At 45.6% G+C, this 21,060-nt stretch overlaps 1 protein-coding gene across 1 annotated transcript in view; it reads left to right on the forward strand.

Annotated features, from left to right (window-relative positions):
• The window catches only part of LOC147123282 (mast/stem cell growth factor receptor Kit-like), a 94,869-nt gene that overhangs the window by 61,832 nt on the left and 11,977 nt on the right, over positions 1-21,060 (forward strand). The window contains exons 15-19 of the mRNA XM_085965710.1: positions 4,984-5,072; positions 11,010-11,137; positions 11,293-11,415; positions 12,006-12,117; positions 12,224-12,323. Of these exons, the coding sequence (XP_085821836.1) occupies positions 4,984-5,072; positions 11,010-11,137; positions 11,293-11,415; positions 12,006-12,117; positions 12,224-12,323 (552 nt within the window). The remainder of the gene's footprint in view (positions 1-4,983; positions 5,073-11,009; positions 11,138-11,292; positions 11,416-12,005; positions 12,118-12,223; positions 12,324-21,060) is intronic.

Genomic DNA, 21,060 nt, shown 5'->3' on the forward strand with positions numbered 1-21,060 from the left:
CATTTTGAAAAAATAAATAAATAAATAAAATAAAATAATAATCATATCCGAAGGAAAGGAAACTCAACAAGGATGCCAAAAACGGGTAACATCACTGCTTTTGATAACGATGTGGAAGATTGGGCCACTTATGTGGAACGCATCGAAATTTACTGTACAACGAATGAGGTACCGGAGGATAAGAAAGCACTAACCCTATTAAACTCGATGGGTGCGAAGACGTACGGGTTATTAAGGAACCTTGTAACACCAGATAAACCGGTAGGGAAGAGTTTCATGGATATTGTTACTATCCTGCAAGAGCATTTAAACCCCACGCCGCTGCTGATAGCGGAACGATTTAAATTCTACAAAAGAATTCAACTTAAAGAAGAAAGCAACGCTGAATTCCTAACCGAACTGCGCAAGTTATCAAAGTACTGTCAGTTCGGTACAGGACTAGCAGACGCACTGAGAGATAAGTTTGTGTGTGGGATCCTAAGGGAAGGAACCCAGAAGCGACTGCTAGAGGAAAAGGACCTTGCGCTGGACAAAGCTTTCAGCATTGCAGCATCGCACGAGGCAGCAGCACGAGGCGCTGCAGAGATACAGCAAAGGCCATTGGAATTCAGCACCAATGAAATGGCATTGGGCACAGTAAAGTGCTATCGTTGTGGAAGGACAACGCATGACCAGAACCAGTGCTGGTTCAAAGATAAAGAATGCAGGCAATGTGGCAAACTTGGTCACATAGCGAGAGTATGCCGGTCAGGAAAGAAGACCAGCAGCAAAAAGTCACCGCAGGAGAAGTACAAAAAGGTACACAAGGTGACAGAGAACAGTTCGGATGAACAGAAGACGGATTCAGACTCCAGCAGTAAGCAACTGGGTTGTCTGAAAATACATAATGCGGGTAACACAGCAGACCACCAAACTATCTGGGTCACGCTTCAGATAGCAGGAGTCCAAGTGAAGATGGAATTGGACACTGGGTCGGCATTAACGGTCATGAATAAGCAAGATTACAAAAGGTTATTCTCGCACATTCCCCTGAGGGATACGGAGATTGTATTGAAAACATACACGGGGCAAATAGTATACCCCAAAGGAAAGATAAAAGTAAACGTGGTCTACAATGGTAAAGAATTTCAGAAAATGGACTTGTATGTGTTACCTGATGGAGGTCCGCCACTACTGGGACGGGAATGGATCCGGAGAATAAATGTGGACTGGCATTCCATACAAGCACTGACTGTAGATGCCTGTAAGGAGGACGACGTCAAACCTAAACGACTGTCCAAAATCTTAGACAATGCTAAGGAGGTGTTCCAACAAGGACTTGGAACACTGAAAGGAATTACGGCAACCATCAAGGTTGAAGAACATGCAAACCCAAAATTTTTCAAAGCCAGACTGGTGCCTTATGCGATACGACCTGCTGTGGAAGCAGAGCTGGAAGGGCTAGAACATTCAGGGGTACTGTCCAAGGTGGACTGGAGCGAATGGGCTCCACCCATTGTTCCTGTCATGAAGCGTTCGTTGAGCAACAAGCCGGGGGAACCTGGGAAGGTTCGCATCCGTGGCGATTTCAAGATCACTGTTAATCCGGTTCTTCACACGGTGCAATATCTGCTTCCGCGGATTGAAGATATCTTCGCTTCGCTGTCTGGCGGGAAACACTTCACTAAGATAGACCTGGCGCAGGCGTAGCTACAGATGGAAGTTGATGAAGCGTCACGTCAGTATCTCACGATCAACACACATAAGGGCTTATATCGGTATAATAGACTGGTTTTTGGAGTGGCATCGGCTCCAGCGATTTGGCAAAGGGCCATGGAGCAGGTATTGCAGGGAATTCCAGGCACACAATGCTACCTGGATGACATCCTGATTACAGGAGATAATGATAACGATCACCCCGCGAATTTGGAGCAGGTGCTCATCAGATTGAAAGAATATGGGCTCAGAGTTAATCGCCAGAAATGCGAGTTCTTTCAAAAGCGAATCTCGTTCTGCGGCCACGTCATTGACCGGGAGGGGCTCCATAAGTCACCTGACAAGATCGAAGCTGTTGTAAAAGCTCCTGCACCGGAGAATGTATCCCAGTTGAGGTCGTTCCTCGGGTTGGTTAACTATTACCATAAGTTTCTTCCAAATTTATCCACGGTGTTACACCCGCTGAACACTCTTTTGCAAATGGGAATACCATGGAAGTGGAGCGATGATTGTAAGCGGGCATTTCAAAAGAGCAAAGCACTGATCACCTCTAAGGAAGTGTTGGCTCACTTTAACCCAACGCTGCCTATTCGCTTAGCTTGTGATGCTTCTCCATATGGTATCGGGGCAGTGCTCTCACATAAGTTTCCAGATGGCTCGGAAAGGCCAGTCGCTTTCGCATCCAGATCATTGACCTCCGCTGAGCGCAACTATGCTCAGATAGATAGGGAGGCTCTCAGCCTCGTGTGGGGAGTTAAGAAATTTAACCATTACCTGCAAGGCCAAAAGTTTACGCTGCTGACAGATCACCAGCCGTTGGTTTCCATTTTCAACCCTAAGAAGGGTGTTCCGGTAATGACGGCGCAGAGGCTTCAGAGATGGTCCCTTTTCCTAGGGGCACATCAATATGATATTGAATTCAAAGGTACAAAACAACATGGTAATGCTGATGGGCTGTCACGCCTGCCACTACCTACAGCGGAAGAGACACCGGCAGTTGACCCTGTAGAGATATTTCACTCGACCATCATCGAATGCTTACCAGTCACCAATGCGGGTATTGAGAGAGAGACCCGAAATGACCCGACACTGTCTCAGGTCTACGACTTGACAGTGAAGGAATGGCCAGCACATGGCGACCCACTGTTACCAGCATTCTCAGCCAGACGAGAACAGCTGTCCAGAAATTCATGAAAAAGAATGGGGTGAAACACTATACATCTGCCCCATATCATCCGACTACAAATGGGTTGGCCGAGAGATTTGTTCAAACGTTCAAAAAGGCGATAAAGGCCATGAGTGAAGACCATATTCCACTACAACACAAGGTGGACAATTTCCTGATGGCGTATCGAAACGCCACGCATTCAGTGACAAATCAAAGCCCTGCCATAATGTTCTATAACAGAAGGTCGCGGTCCCAGTTGGATTTGTTAAAACCCAATGTGCGAAGGGAAGTCGAAAACAAGCAATTCCAGCATGTAAATAACAAGGCCACTTGTAGTTTCGAAATAGGACAACCAGTGTTGGCCAGGGACTATAGGGATGATAAATGGCAACCTGGAACAATTCGTGCACGACAAGGACCCTTGATGTACACGGTAGACGTTGGAGAGAACGTAATATGACGTCATGCTGACCAACTTATGGAATCGAGAACAAGGGTCGACCCCATGTCTACGGCAGAGACACCAGTTGAAGAACTTATTGAGCCTGCAGCATCTACCTCAGACTCGAACGTACCTGATGATGTTCAATCCATAGGAGATCAAGTGGATGAGTCACCCCAGCAACGAGAACCAGAGACCCCTGAAAGGCGTTATCCGGGCCGGATCAGGAGGCCTCCTCAGAGACTGAATCTTTGAACAGTTGTGTGTAAATTGTATATATGTTATCCATGTAATGTTTAATTTGGGGTGTACACTGTTAAGCTAAAAGGGGAGGAATTGTAGTGTATGTAACCTGTACCACCTTAAGAGGATACCTTAAGGTGATGGACTACTTTTTGATGGCTCCTGTACATTGTAGTACCGGTGGTGACCACACCGGTATATAAACCCTGCAGAGCAAAGTGTATCCCAGTTCAGCCCTGACCCTCAATCACTAAAGACCTGTTTAATTATTTCTGTAGTCTGTGTCCTGTTATTCAGCATAACTACATTGGAAAACACAGACTCAACATCTCTGTTCATCTACACCCTTCAGTGTCTTTCCATTAAGTATATACTCCTACCAGTCTGCCCATTGCTGTCAGTTGAGTGAGCCCTTCTTGTGTGTGAGGGAAAGATAGTGCTGTGGTACCTCTCTATTGAATCATTTTCCAGGCAAAATACTGCAGTCACTAGTAACCTATCCACCTCAGGTTTCAATCCTATTGACACTCAGCAGTACTTATCTAACTATTGGGAGAGCTTTTTATATTTTACGACTACAACCAAATCTGCTGTGCAATAAACAACCAGTTAAACACACTCTTGGCACCAAGACAATGACCTGTGATTACTGTCAAAAAAGTGTTATTAAATTGGGCCCAAGAATATTAGGACGATGTTCTGACTGAAAGCATCTACTCTAGCACCTCACTGCTGACTAAGAATTTATTGTCAGGACTGGAATAGACATTCCTGATTAGAAATTGGAAATGCAGGCAATTTTTTAAAAGGTTTTCTCTGGTTAATTTATAAATTATGCTGATTACAGCACTTCTCTGTAATTTAAAATAACATGTTTAAATTTGTTTAGAAACACTGAAAACTTTGTAGACATCCAGATGACATGCCATTCATTTCTGTGCACAAGTACATTTGGGAAATATTTTAAAACTCTTTGTGTATATTTCCTATAATCCCATGGTACAATTCCTCCATTGTCTGTTTACAATCCAGATCTGAGTCAGGTTCAGCATTCCTCCTCCATCTGAGCTCCCTCCCATCCCCCATCTCCCAATGCAACCTCGTGGAAATATTACTAACTCGAAACATTTTAATCGCATTCACTTTCCAAACGTTTTTAACTGAAACAATTTTATTTTGCTATCAGAAAAAAAAAAATTATTTGTCCATTGTACTTCAATCCCATGTCTATCAATTATTTTTTCTTTAGCAAATCATGCATTCTAGATCACCAAAATTCTGATGCACTCACAATTCATTACATCCTGGTTTGCAGACACCAGTGTACACTTTTGGATCCCATGCACCTGAAAGCAAAACTATTTTTGATTTGTTTTATTATTTGTCAGAAGTTGATAACTTCATTTTATTTCAATTTATTCTTTGCTTACCATAGGAACCGTTCTGGATCATATATGGAAATGAAGCCAAGTAATACAGCATCTCCGCAAACCAACTTGGAAAAAAGAAGATCCCCGAGCAAGGGTAAGTTATATGTGATTGTAACTATGGTGCATTATCTCTCCATGAACTCTCTGCAACCTTGGACACGCTCGACCACACCATCGTCCTCCAATGCCTTTACTCCACTAACCTCGCTTGGGTTCATTCTTATCTATTCAATCATAGCCAGGGCATCTCCAGCAATGGGGCTGGAGGAGGAGAATCAGGGGCGGAGCAGTGGGGGGTGGTGGTGGGGTGGCGGGGGAGAGGATCGGGGCTGAAGGAGCATCGGGAGGTGGGGGAGCATCGGGGGGGGAGGGGAGCATCGGGGGGTGGGGGAGCATCGGGAGGAGGGGGAGTATCGGGGGAGGGGAGCATCGGGAGGTGGGGAGCATCGGGGGGTGGGGGAGCATCGGGGGGAGGAGCATCGGGGGAGGGGAGCATCGGGGTGGGGGAGCATCGGGGGTGGGGGAGCATCGGGGGGAGGAGCATCGGGGGGCAGGGGTGCATCGGGAGGTGGGGGAGCATCGGGGGGAGGAGCATCGGGGGGTGGGGGAGCATCAGGGGGAGGAGCATCGGGGTGGGGGAGCATCGGGGGGGAGGAGCATCGGGGAGTAGGGGAGCATCAGGGTGGGGGAGCATCGGGGGGGGAGGAGCATCGGGGGGTGGGGGAGCATCGGGGGAGGGGAGCATCGGGAGGTGGGGAGCATCGGGAGGTGGGGGAGCATCGGGGGGGGAGGGGAGCATCGGGGGGTGGGGGAGCATCGGGAGGAGGGGGAGCATCGGGGGAGGGGAGCATCGGGAGGTGGGGAGCATCGGGGGGTGGGGGAGCATCGGGGGGAGGAGCATCGGGGGAGGGGAGCATCGGGGTGGGGGAGCATCGGGGGTGGGGGAGCATCGGGGGGAGGAGCATCGGGGGGCAGGGGTGCATCGGGAGGTGGGGGAGCATCGGGGGGAGGAGCATCGGGGGGTGGGGGAGCATCGGGGGGAGGAGCATCGGGGAGTAGGGGAGCATCAGGGTGGGGGAGCATCGGTGGGGAGGAGCATCGGGGGGTGGGGGTGCATCGGGGGTGGGGGTGCATCGGGGGGTGGGGGAGCATCGGGGGGAGGAGCATCGGGGGGTGGGGAGCATCGGGGGGGGTGGGGGAGCATCGGGGGGTGGGGAAGCATCGGGGGGAGGAGCATCGGGTGGTGGGGGAGCCTCGAGGGGGGTGGGGGAGCATCGGGGGGAGGGGGAGCATCGGGGGGAGGGGGATTCAGTTTTTTAACACTTTAACCTCCCACCTAACCCCAACCCACCCGTTAATTGGGGTTAAAATTTCCCTCGTAATCTCAGCAGACACTCCAGTGCAGTGCTACCTCTTTCGGATAAGACATTAAACCGATGCCCCGTCTGCCCTCTCAGGCGGACGTAAAAAATCCCATGGCACTATTCGAAGAACAAGGGAGTTCTCCACGATGTCCTGGCCTATATTTATCCTTCAACCTGCATCACTAAAACAGATTATCTGGTCGTTATCACATTGCTGTGTGTGGGACCTTGCTGTGAGCAAATTCACTGCCTCGTTTCCTACATTACAACAGCAACTGCATGTCACAAATACCTCATTGGCTGCAATGCACTTTGGGATGTCCTGAGGTTGTGAAGGGCACTATAGAAATGCAAGTCTTTCTTTCTCCTTTCTCTATTTACTCATGGGTAAAATGGGAAATGTATGCCTTTATTTGGTGGTCAAAGTAAGAGCCTTGTCTTACATGTGGGCAAGGATCATGTCTGTGGCTGGGACTGGTTTTGTGTCTAGCTCCAGGTACTGTATTATACTTGCTCACTATAACTGCAGTAGCTGGAAATCAGCACATTAGTAGTGGAATAGAAACTAGCCAATTCATAGTGAAGGAAAGATCAGCATTTTAATTTTAACTTGGGCCGCACCATGAAAATGGGGCAGTAGCGACCTGAAAATGGTTTACTGCCCCCTTTACACCTGCACTCCAGCTGCTGCCAACTTCAAAAGGGGCCTACTGCTGAGTGGCTGAAGCCTGTTTTAGGCAGTAGGCCCTTTAAATATGCAAATTAGGGTCCTAATGTACATAGGAGCTCCATTGCCATTTTAGGACAGAACTGGAGAGATCGTGCGCTGTGCGTTGATGCATTTAAGGGGAGGCTTGCTGCACACATAAGGGAGGAGGGAATAGAGGGATAAGGAGGGGCAGGATGGGACGAGGTAATCTGAGTTGGTAGAGGTGCTTGTGGAATGTAAACACCAGCGTAACACCAGCTTGCTTCTGTGCTGTAGATTCTATGAAATACTGAACATAGACCCAGTTCAAGCTACAGAATAAATGTAGAGATATTTTACACTCTCTGTCTGTTCCTTTACTATTTAAATGCCAGCCTGCCACTCCACTCTATTACTTGCACTGGGTGAGCCTTAGTAACTGATGAGGTGGCTCCCCAAAATGTTGGAAATCTTGTTGTCTGGAAGTAGGGCAACTTCTGCCATTGAAAGCTGCAAAAAGAATCACCATCAACTAAAGGAGGAATTGTGTGCGTTTGTAAACCTAGCCAGTCAATGGTGTTTGTAAGCAAACATTCCTTGTATGGTGCTGGATTTAAACTGTGAGTTGTGAATATGCAGAGCAAAACAAGTTAGCAGCTCGGCATGAAGTTTAATGTCACAGCAAAAAATGGTTCATGACTGATGAAAAATGCAAGAGCCCTGATCCAGAGGACCTGAGGATGTAGGCGTATTTATTGGTGATGTTTCATCATTTTCAACAACGGAGGCTGATTTGAATGAATGGGGACACAAATGCGGGCAGAATTGTTATATCAACACATGGACATGAGACTGTGTGCATCGAAGATGTTGTCAGATACAGTGCACAAAACCTAAATTGACACTGTTTGCACCGGTGGATGTATTAACACTCTGACAGCAAATGGAGGACGCTCAGCAGTTGTTGAAAACTTGGAGATCGAAGTGAACATTTGCTTAAGTTTGTAAGGAGTATTAATATCAACTGTCACAGATCAAGAATATGGTTGAAACTCTGCTGACTTTCAACCTCCTGAGTACCCTAACGGTGAACCTGACTGATAGCACCACTGCGATGATAAAGATGATGGGATATGAAATGGCACATTCAGTAGGTGTGTTGTCGTGTATGGAAGTTGACACAAAACTACAGCTAGTCATCATTTTTAAGCATAAGATGCTGCCAAAGAATATTAAGTCTCTATCTGGAGTAATCAGTCGAGGGTATCAGAAAATCTGGATGGTAAAGAGAGTGCTAAAATCTTATTACAGATGTATGGAATGTGCACCCAGGAGTATTACTGTACAAGTGCTTCATATTGGCGTGCTTCATCAATGACCTTCCCTCCAACATAAGGTCAGAAATGGGGATGTTCGCTGATGATTGCACAGTGTTCAGTGCCATTTGCAACTCCTCAGATAATGAAGCAGTCCATGCCCGCATGCAACAAGACCTGGACGACATGCTTGGGCTGATAAGTGGCCGGTAACATTCGCGCCACACAAGTGCCAGGCAATGACTATCTCCAACAAACAATCATCTAACCACCGCCCCATGACATTCAACAGCATTATCATCGCCGAATCCCCCACCATCAACATCCTGGGGGCTACCATTGACCAGAAACTTAACTGCACCAGCTACATAAATACTGTGGCTATAACAGCAGGTCAGAGGCTAGGTATTCTGCTGCGAGTGTCTCACCTCCTGACTCCCCAGAGCCTTTCCACCATCTACAAGGCACAAGTTAGGAGTGTGATGGAATACTCTCCACTTGCTTGGATGAGTGCAGCTCCAACAACACTCAAGAAGCTCGACACCATCCAGGACAAAGCAGCCCACTTGATTGCCACCCCATCGACCACCTTAAACATTCACTCCCTTCACCACCAGCGTACCATGGCTGCAGTGTGTACCATCTACAAGATGCACTGCAGCAACTTGCCAAGGCTTCTTCGGCAGCACCTCCCAAACCCGCGACCTCTAGCACCTAGAAGGACAAGGGCAGCAGGCGCATGTGAACACCACCACTTCAAAGTTCCCCTCCAAGTCACACACCATCCTGACTTAAAAGTATATCACCGATCCTTCATCATCGCTGGGTCAAAATCCTGGAACTCCCTCCCTAACAGCACTGTGGGAGTACCCTCACCACACGGACTGCAGCAGTTCGAGAAGGCGGCTCACCACCACCTTCTCAAGGGCAACTAAGGATGGGCAATAAATGCTGGCCTTGCCAATGACATCCACATCCCATGAGTGAATTTAAAAAATTCAAATGCATATCACAAATAATGTAGAATGGGAGAAAAGACTTGAGAATATTTGTACGTGTCATATCAAGTGGTTCTGTTTGTTTAAACAAATCGTTCAAGCATCATGTCAGGAAGATATGGACAGATTGGATGTGATCTAGTACTACAACTGTCTGTACCTTTATCAAAGGTGGCTATATGATGAAGCAAAACATCTTGATCTGCATATAGCTGAAGGAAACATGTGACTGTACACACTGATAACATTCAACAAGTGTACTTCAAGTACAACAGGACACTGACACAAATGGCAGTGAGTGTTATAATGACGTTAATAAACAACATTTTTAAACACCATTTGGACCTTCAAGGTGGGATTTTCTCTCGTGTTCCTGCCCAGTTTTGAACAGATCAGCAGTGGACAGGGGCTGGAAACCGGCTGGGCACAGCTCACCTCCTTCACTTCCAGGATTTTCCACCAGAATCTGTCCAAATATGGGTGGGCATACGGGTGGTAATGATGGAATCACATCATGCATGACATTTTCTGTGATTACCGCCATAGCAACGTTGAACACAAGGAACGGCAGCATGTTCCTGGCATCCAACACTGCTGTGGCATTCCGGAGATGATCTAAATGTTGAAAGGTCCCATAAAGTAGTGTGCACTCTCGCACTCCATGAAATTTTTGATTTATTTTTAAAGGTTGTCCCCTTCAGCTACCCCACCGGCAGCAAACCTTTCCCGGCTGCTGAAGGCGCCCAGTGCCCGAGGCCTGCAGCCGCCATTCGCCTGCCCTTCCAGGTTGGCAACCTAAAGTAGGCAGGAATCCCATCAGAAAGCTGCCAGAATTGTGGCAAATTCCCCTGGGTCAGGGCGAATGCCAACTTCATGCTGCATTTCCACCAAAGCAGAAAATCACATCTTCAGACTCAAGGCCCGATTCAGAGTTTGAGGGATTTTAATTGATCTGTAACACTTTAGAAGTTATGTTGCAACAGCAGCATAAAAATTAAAAATGTTTTGAAAATTTCAACTTTAAATTTTAGTTGTTTCCATTGCTCATGCACTGCTGTAATATTGACCCTCATTTTATATGTAGGTCATAGGCTTCTGAGGGGGATGTTTGGTTGGAAAGTAGGTCACCTTACTTGAAAGTAACTTATATGGTCGATGAAACTAATATTGGAAGCTGTCAAAAAATAACTGTATGCTAATCCTGGTCGATGAACACGAATAGCAATTATTTATATACTACCTGAATCAAATTACATCCACATGACACACAAACTGTAACTCTAAATTTAAGAGTTTTGCAAGGAAAAACATGCAAAGATCTGGAATTTGCATGCACCTAATTTGCAAATGAGCAGATTTTACTGTACCTGTATTTTCTGTGCTGCATAAACTCACATAAACTCACAAATTTGCTGCCGCGTTGTCTACTTTACAACAGTGACTACATTTCAAAAGCACTTAATTGGCTGTAAAATGCTTTGGGACGTCCTGCGGTTGTGAAAGGCACTATATGAATGCAATAAATGCAGCTTTGCCATTGTTGCCCACATCTCAAGAATAAATGGAAAAAAACTGTAAATTAATGTAATCTTTATTTTAGATTATGCAGTCTTACATGCATTTATGTGATTACTTTGAATTAACGTCAAATATTTCATTGCCTAGAATCATACAGTGATAAGGAAAACAACAATGAGGTCACTGAAGAGTATAACTTGGCTCTGGAAATTGAAGATCTTCTCATCTTTTCCTATCAGGTGGCAAAGGGAATGAACTTCCTTTCCTCTAAGAATGTAAGCTAATATTATTCAATAAACTGCTAGTTAAAAACCATTTCAGATTCATAATTCCCTCAAGTGTAAATATAATTGATGATTTTGTTAATTAATAATAACATAAATTGTGCTTATTGTATGGTGTGTTAAATTACATATTTCACTTATTACAGTGCATTCACAGAGACCTAGCAGCAAGAAATATTCTTCTAACAAATGGACAGATTGCAAAAATATGTGATTTTGGGCTGGCTAGAGATATCAGGAATGATTCCAACTATGTGGTGAAAGGCAATGTAAGTCATTCTGGAGAGTTGATCACTGGTGTCGGAGACACAACCAACAGGGACTCTGGCACATACAGCACTAGACCATCAGAAAATCTGACACATACCAGAGGGGACTCAGCCACATATCAGCTCCTGACCACCAAGAATTCAGACACATAGCACTGGACCATCAGAAAATCTGACACATATCAGCACTGGACCATCAGGGACTCAGACACATATCACTACATTTGCTTTTCCAAAAAGGCAAACCGGTAATCTGCTTCTAGGCTTCTGCATAGTCATCTCATAAACTGTTTGCTGGCTGTTGCATGATAGCGATCTCGATCAACTTGTCCTCCAATCCTCCCTCAGCAAAACACCCTGCCTTATCCGAGATAGGGTCAACCCCTTTCAAATGGTCTGGATGGAATCAGCATCTCAACATATCCATAAATCACTGGGAATAACTTGCACACACCATATGACAGTGCACCAATACATGAATAATCTGACAATTATATTTTAATTATATTTCATGCTGATGATCTTGCTAATATGATGATTACATACTCAGATTGGCCCTGTTAGTTGAATTATCATTTTTTTAAATCCAGGCTCGTCTTCCAGTGAAATGGATGGCTCCAGAGAGTATTTTTGACTGTGTGTACACATTTGAAAGTGATGTCTGGTCTTACGGCATTTTGTTGTGGGAAATTTTCTCATTAGGTAAGATTGCATCCCTTCTTCCTTTTCATTTTTAGTACTAATTGCTTTAATTTTATGTACGTGTATACAAGTCTGTAGTAACTGGTTTAGCATCCTTTCACTATAGGGAGCAGCCCTTACCCTGGCATTCCTGTGGACAACAAGTTCTATAAGATGATCAAGGAAGGCTACAGGATGCTCAGTCCTGAACTTGCATCTACTGAATTGTAAGTAAAGTCATTGATTTTCTCTAACTGGTTACAGTATAAGCTGCCTTTTTGTAGATATCCTTTTTCTTTGTGCCTAAGGGCTCAGACAACAGCTTGGTATTCTGCCAGACTTGCAACAGTAACCATTGTCTTGCAATTCGTTCTGTCAGCAAGCCAAAGTAAGCACACCTGCGATACATAATTATTTATTATCGGAGACTTGCGCTGTTGTTTAGGGGACGGGAAGTCATGGTGTTACACATCACTTTAGTCAGGTGTTACAACCCCAACCTCCAGCCAGCTGTCAGTTACAATAAAAGGAAAGTTTGCTTACGAGTTGTGCGTGTGATTTTTCTGACCATGCAAATGAGGTGACAGTTGATTACAAATACTGCACATAATTCTCCTTTTGCTTGTGTTCCCTCGTGAGCATTATGAATGAAAGCTAGCTAAAGATAAAACATACAAAACAATGGCTAACTAGTTGAACCGTCTAAATCTATATAACGTGATAATATTCTTATCACAGTAATGCTGTTTAATATTTACCATATTACTAACAGCATTTAAATGTCAGTTTGGTTCAGTGGCAGTCTCTAATTTTAAAGGTCGTGGTTTCAAATCCCGCTCCAGGACTTGAGCACATAATCTGGGCTGGCACTTCAGTGTAGTACTGAGGGCTGCCCTGTTTTTGGAGTCGCTGTCTTTCAGATGAGCTGTTACACTGAGCTGTTACACTGAGGCCCTGTCTGTCTGTTCAGGTATATTCAAAAGACAGCAGGTAAGATTCTCCCAGTGTCCTAGCTGACATTCATCCGCGAACCAACACCACCAAAAACAGATTAACTGTGCACAAATTTGTTGCCACATTTACCTACTTAGCAACAGTGACTATACTCAAAATAATTAATTAGCAATTTTGATTGCCCTGTGGATCTGAAAGGACATTATGAATTAAATATAATTACAATTGAAATTAAAATTTTAAATTAAATATATATGCAAACTCTTTACACTTGCTTAAAACAAACATTACTGAGCCCCAATTTATTCTACAAGCATTCTGCAATATTTGCCAGGAATGAGCAGATGAGGGGTATTCTTATTATCAGGCTTTGAATACCTTATAAAAATTTAAACATTACTTTGAGTATAAAGGAAGCACTGTGTATTGGATATGGCTTTTAGGAACTGAAGGAAACATATTTGATTCTCCAGCCATGCTGCACAGGGAAGCAATTAGTGGAAGATGAGGCCGGAATTTTGTTTGGGGAGGCGGGTTGAGGGCAGTGGGGGGTGGATCCGAGGTGGGCGGGAAATCCGGGATGCCGGGTTTCCCACAGGCCCTGCCAATTTTACCGGCAGGGCCTAATTTGAAAGCGAGGCCTCGGATTCCTGGCTGCGGGCAGGTAGGCCTCAGTTGCGAGGGGCCGGTCCGGGGGAGGGATCGGCGGGAAGGTGTTGGTATCGGTGGGAGAGGGGTTGGTGATCGGGAGGGAGGAGAGCAATTGAGACGGGGAGAGAGGATTGCGGGGGGAAAGGGGATCGGGAGGGGCTTGCAGTATTGGCAGGGGATCAGCAGGCGATGGGGGCGGTCGGGGATCGGCAGGCAAGTGGGGATCACGGGGGGGATGAGGGAATCGGAGATTGCGGTGGGGTGGTGGTTGGAGTGATTGCCAGGGGGGCAGAGAATCAGCAGGGGGGGCCAGAGGAGTGGGGCCAGCCACTGGAGGATCGTGGCCAGTCTCATCATCATCATTGGAGGGGAGGGCTGGGGTTGGAGGGGGGAGGCCTGGGTGGGGGGTGTGGGAGGCCTGGGGGGGCAATCGGAGGCCTCATAGGGCGGGTCCCTGATTACAGTGGGAGGGGTTTAGGTAGGAACCCTGGATCCAGGAGGTAGGTACAAAGCCACTTGCCTCCTGGATGCAGCAACCCCTGCCTCTGTTTAACTGCCGGGTTTCATGAATTGTGTGAAACATGTCCACAGGCAGTTAAATTCAAAATGGATGGGGAAAAAAGAGGCTTCCAGCCTCATTACAATATTTAAATTGAGGTAATGCCCCCCCTGGGAGCGGGTTGGCTGCCCACCCTGCCCCCAGGAAAACCGGAAGCGAGTGGGTTAGAGGTGGGATCAGGTCAGGATTCACATTTTTAGCAATTTAACTGCCCCCACGCTCCAAACCCACCTGCTTTATGATGGGAAAATTCCGGCCTGCGTATCTCCTTGTAGTAAGGGAAGAGAAATCAGAAGATGAGATGTTGTCAACTTGTTCTTCCTTAGCACTTAGTAGTTGATTCAAAGTTGTATTGGAGGAGGAGAAGAGAAGTAAGTGCAGGGGAACATCTAGTTAATAGCGATCATAACATAATAAAGTTTAAAATAATGCTTGAAAAAGACATAAGTAAGATAAAGACCAAAGTAATAGATGGGTAAAAAGCTAATTTTGAAGCAATGAGAATAGAACTAGAGAAGATAAACTGAAAACAAATTGACAGACAAAGAGAGAACAGCAATGCAAAATAGTTAAAACAGTTATCAATAGAGTTCAGGAGAAATATATTCCTCTAAAACACAAGACCAAACTAGCAAATAATGAAACACCATGGATAAATAAAGAGATAAGGGTAAAATTGAAACTAAAGAAAAAGGAATACACTAAGTACATAGACAATAAAGGAGGATGACAAAAGGGAATATGAAGTGGTTAGGAAAGAAGTAAAAACAAAGAAAGTAAAGTGGAGCTATAAAATTAAATTATTAAGGAATATAAAAAGAAATAGTAAACTATTCTACAGACACACAAATAACAAAAGAAAAATCAGGAAAGGGATGAGACCACTAAGAGATGAACAAGCAAAACTCACAGGTAATGATAGCGAAGTGACAGAAATATTAAATAATTACTTTGTCTCAGTATTTACCAGGGAGACTAAGAAGGTGGGCATGAAATTAGAAGAACCCAAAAAAGATATAAATACATTTAAGATAGAAAGGGGGTGATAATTGATAAACTAATTAAACTTAGGGAGGATAAAACCCCAGGTCCAGATGGATTGCACCTGTGCATAATAAAGGAAGTTAGGGAAGTGATAGCAGAGGCACTATCACATATATATAAAAATTCATTAGTAAAGGGAATTGTTGTGTCTGTGTATAATAAGACACAGACTGCAGGAGAACGGTACAACAGGTGTTTACTCAACGTGGCTCACACTGGAACTGATCTGTACAGATTACTACTCAGTGCTATATACAGGTGTGGTCACTGCCGGTACTGCAGTATACATGAGCTGTAAAAGATAGTTCCCCCCTTAAAGGTATATACATTACAATTCCTCCCCTTTTAGATGAACAGTACCATAACATTCATTTAACAATTAAATATCAAACTAATTACAATTAACACTTTTAACATGCAACATTAGCTGAAAATAGTCTATTTATATATTCAGTCTTTGGGGAGGCTTCCTGATCCTTTCTGCATAGTGCCTTTCCCGAGTGTCTTGCTCTTGGTGCGGAGGCGATTCTGGCCCCCTGTCGTCGGTTTGTTCATCAGCTTCCGATGCTGCTGTTTCTGGGGTAGATGCGACCTGTACGTCGGGTTCATCACCAGGTACGTATGGGCGAGGCATGGGGTTGACTTGTTCCTGTGACTCTAGGATCTGGTCAGCATGGCATCTCACGATGCTCTCCCCAACGTCCACTGTGTACATTAGTGGGCCCTGCCGTGTGCATATCGTTCCTGGCTGCCATTTTTCTGTTCGGTAGTCGCGGGCCAAGACTGGTTGCCTTACATTGAAGCTCCTTGTTGGCTTCTCATGGATGTGCTGGAATTGCTTACTCTCAACATCTCTTCGTACGTTTGGTCTGAGCAAATCCAGGCGAGATCTTAACCTTCGGTTAAAGAACATCATGGCTGGGGCCTGGTTGGTGATTGCATGTGTCGCATTCCGGTAGGCGAACAGGAAATTGTCCACCTTGTGCTGCAGCGGAATGTTGTCATTGTACATAGCCTTTATTGTCTTCTTAAAGGTTTGTACGGACCTCTCAGCCAATCCATTTGTGGCTGGATGATACGGGGCGGATGTGTAATGCCTTACCCCATTCTTTTTCAAGAACCTCCGGAACTCTTCGGACACAAACTGTGGTCCGTTGTCAGAGCAAATCTGTTCTGGCAAGCCATTCCTGGCAAAAATGGTCCGTAGGACTGCAATAGTTTTCTCCGTGGTGGTGGAGGACATTTTGATCACCTCAGGCCATTTCGAGTGCGCATCCACGGCTATTAAAAACATTGAGTCCATGAATGGACCAGCAAAATCAACATGCACCCAGTGCCATGGAGATGAGGGCCACTCCCATGAGTGTAGAGGGGCCTGTGGTGGTGCATTTTGGACTTTCTGGCATCCTGAGCAGCTCTTGGTCAGGTCCTCGATTTGTTTATCGATTCCCGGTCACCACACCTAAGCCCTGGCTAGGCTTTTCATTTTCACCCCTCCCAGATGACCCTCATGAAGCTCATTGAGCACTCTATCCCTTAACTTGGGTGGAATTACCACTCGGGATCCACACATCAAGGTCCCCCGGCACACTGACAGCTGTTCTCTCCTTGTCGAGAATGCTGGCAACAGTGAGTCGCCATGTGCTGGCCATCCCTTCACCGTCAAATCATATACCCGAGACAGTGTCGGGTCATTTCGGGTTTCCTTTTCGATACAAGCGTTAGTTACCGGTAGGTATTCAACTATAGTCAAATGGAATATTTCGACAGGATCCACTGCTGGTGCTTCCTCCGCAGTAGGCAGTGGCAGGCGTGATAGCCCATCAGCATTTCCATGCTATTTCGTGCCCTTATATTCAATCTCATAGTGGTGCGCCCCTAGAAAAAGTGACCATCTTTGTAGTCGTTGCGCAGTCATCACCGGAACGCCCTTCTTCAGATTAAAAATGGAGACAAGAGGCTGGTGATCAGTCAGCAAGGTGAATTTCTGCCCGTGCAGATAGTGATTGCACTTTTTCACTCCCCACACTAGGCTGAGGGCCTCCCTGTCAATCTGGGCGTAGTTACGCTCGGCTGAGTTTAGTGATCGTGACGTAAAGGCTATTGGCCTCTCTGAGCCGTCCGAGAATTTGTGCGACAGCACCGCTCCAATGCCGTAGGGTGACGCATCACATGCCAACCGAATTGGTAATGCTGGGTTGTAATGGGCCAATACCTCTTTCGATGTGATTAGTGTTTTGCTCTTCTGGAAAGCTCGTCTACATTCGTCACTCCACTTCCATGGCACCCCAGTTTGCAGTAGGGTGTTCAGTGGGTGTAGTATTGTAGACAAATTTGGCAAGAACTTATGGTAGTAGTTTACCAGCCCGAGGAACGACCTCAGTTGTGACACATTTTCCGGTGCTGGAGCCTTGACTACTGCCTCAATCTTCTCTGGGGACTTATGTAACCCCTCTTTATCGATAACGTGGCCACAATACGAGATCTGTTTTCTAAAAAACTCGCATTTGGGGCGGTTAGCTCGGAGCCCATATTCCTGCAATCTAGTGAGCACCTGCTCCAGGTTGGCAAGGTGATCACTGTCATTTTCGCCCGTGACCAGGATGTCGTCCAAATTACACTGGGTCCCTGGGATCCCTTGCAGGACTTGTTCCATTGCCCTCTGCCAAATAGCCGGAGCTGATGCTACCCCGAATACCAGCCGGTTGTATTGGTAGAGACCTTTATGGGTGTTGATTGTGAGGTATTTTTTTGATGCTTCTTCTACCTCCATTTGCAGATACGCCTGGGCCAGATCAATCTTAGTGAAGCGTTTCCCTCCAGATAGCGAGGCGAAAATATCTTCAATCCGCGGAAGTGGATATTGTACGGTGTGAAGGACCGGGTTCACTGTTACCTTAAAGTCCCCACAGATGTGAACCTTCTTTGGTTTCCCCAGGCGTGCTGCTCAACGACTTTTTCATCACAGGGACGATGGGTGTAGCCCACTCACTCCAGTCTACCTTGGACAGTACACCTGAACGTTCCAGACTCTCCAGCTCTGCTTCGACGGCTGGGCGGATCGGATAAGGTACCGGTCTGGCCTTAAAAAATTTTGGGCTTGCGTTTTCTTCAATTTTAATCATCGCTGTCATGCCTTTTAGTGTTCCGAGACATTGCTGGAACACTTCTTTCGCGTCAGTTAGGATCTTTGACAGTCGCCCAGGTGTGACGTCGTCATCCTTTTTGTCAGCCAGTCAGTGCCTGTATGGAATGCCAATCCAGTTGTATTTTCCGGATCCATTCACGTCCCAGTAATGGTGGTCCTCCATCTTGCAATACATACAGGTCTAGTTTTGGTGTTTCCTTACCGTTATATATAACGGTCACCCTTATTTTTCCTTTGGGGTAGACTTTTTGCCCCGTGTACGTATTCAAAATAATTTTTGTGTCTCTCAAGGGTATGTGTGAGAATAGCCGCTCGTAGTCCCGTCGGTTTAAGACTGTTAGGGCTGATCCTGTGTCCATTCCAATGGCTGCAGGGCATTCTGAAGGGGGAGGGGGAACAGGCAGAGGTCGTGGTTCACATTGGGACCAACGACATAGGTAGGAAGAGGGATGAGGTCCGGCAACAAGAATTTAGGGAGCTAGGTAGCAGATTAAAGAGCAGGACCTCAAAGGTTGTAATCTCTGGATTACTCCCGGTGCCACGTGCTAGTGAGTATAGGAATAGGAGGATAGAGCAGATGAATGCGTGGCTAAAGAGTTGGTGCAGGAGGGAGGGCTTTAGTTTCCTGGTTCACTGGGCCTGCTTCTGGGAAAGGTGGGACTTGTACAAGTCGGACGGGTTGCACCTGAACCAGAGCGGGACAAATATCCTTGCGGGGAGGTTTGCTAGCACTGTTCGGGGGGGTTTAAACTAAAATGGCAGGGGGTTGGGAACCTGAGCAGGGAGACAGAGGAAAGGAAAAAACAGGGATAAAAGCAAAAGATAGGAAGGAGAAAAACAAAAGTGGCAGTCAGAGAAATCAACGGTTTAAATCAAACGTGGCCACAGTAAATAATAATTCTAATAGGTCTAAGAGCGTTAAAAAAACAAGCCTGAAGGCTTTGTGTCTTAATGCGAGGAGCATTTGTAATAAGGTGGCTGAATTGGCTGCACAAATAGAGGTAAACGAACACGATTTGGTTGGGATTACAGAAACGTGGCTCAAGGATGGCCAAGACTGGGAACTCAACATCCAGGGGTATTCGATATTCAGGAAAGATAGGCAAAAAGGAAAGGGAGGTGGGGTAGCATTACTGGTTAAAGAAGGGATTAATACAATTGTAATGAAGGATATTAGCTCTGATGATGTGGAATCTGTATGGGTAGAATTGAGAAATACTAAGGGGAAAAAACATTAGTGGGAGTGGTATATAGACCTCCAAACAGTAAGGTGGAGGTTGGGGATGGCATTAAAAGGGAAATTAAAGAAGCGTGCAATAAGGGCACAGCAGTCATCATGGGTGACTTTAACCTACATATAGATTGGGCCAACCAAATTAGTAACAATACTGTGGAGGAGGAATTCCTGGAGTGTTTACGGGATGGTTTCCTGGACCAATATGTCGAGGAACCAACCAGAGATCAGGCCATCTTAGACTGGGTATTATGTAACGAGAAAGGATTCATTAGCAATCTTGTTGTACGAGGCCCCTTGGGTCGGAGCGATCATAATATGATCGAATTCTTCATTAAGATGGAGAATGAAGTAGTTGACTCAGAGACAAGGGTCCTCAATTTAAATAAAGGAAACTACGATGGTCTGAGGAGCGAGTTGGGTAGGATTGAGTGGGGAATCGCGCTCAAAGGGTTGACGGTGGCTTGGCAATGGCAAACATTCAAAGACCGAATGGATGAGCTATAGAATTTGTTCATCCCAGTTTGGCATAAAAATAAAACAAAAAAGGTGACTCAACCGTGGCTAACAAGGGAAATTAGGGATAGCATAAGATCCAAGGAGAGGACATATAAATTGGCTAGAAAAAGCAATAATCCTGAGGATTGGGAGCAGTTTAGGAGTCAACAAAGGAGGACAAAGGGATTAATTAAGAAAGGGAAAATAGAATATGAGAGTAAGCTAGCAGGGAACATAAAAACTGACTGTAAAAGCTTTTATAGATATGTGAAGAGAAAAAGATTAGTGAAGTCAAGCGTAGGTCCCTTACAGTCAGAATCAGGGGAATTTATAATGGGAAACAAGGAAATGGCAGACCAACTAAATACATACTTTGGTTCTGTCTTCACAAAGGAGGACACAAATAACCTCCCAGAGATGCCGGGGAACATAGGGTCTGATGAAAGAGAGGAACTGAAAGAAAACAGTATTTGTAGGAAAATGGTGTTAGGAAAATTGATAGGACTGAAGGCCGATAAATCCCCAGGGCCTGATGGTCTACATCCCAGGGTACTTAAGGAAGTGGCCCTAGAGATAGTAGATGCATTACTGGTCATCTTCCAGAACTCGATAGACTCTTGAACGATACCCATGGATTGGAGGGTAGCTAATGTTATCCCACTATTCAAAAAAGGTGGTAGAGAGAAAAGCGGGGAATTATAGACCGGTAAGCCTGACATCGGTAGTGGGGAAAATGCTAGAGGCTATTATAAAAGATGTAATAGCAGAGCACTTGGAAAGCAGTGACAGGATCGGACAAAGTCAACATGGATTTACAAAAGGTCAATCACGCTTGACTAATCTACTGGAATTTTTTGAGGATGTAACTGGTAAAAT

This window comes from Somniosus microcephalus, chromosome 2 (assembly GCF_052327205.1).
Source record: "Somniosus microcephalus isolate GS21.2 chromosome 2, FLI_Smic_1.0, whole genome shotgun sequence".
Lineage (NCBI taxonomy): Eukaryota > Metazoa > Chordata > Chondrichthyes > Squaliformes > Somniosidae > Somniosus > Somniosus microcephalus.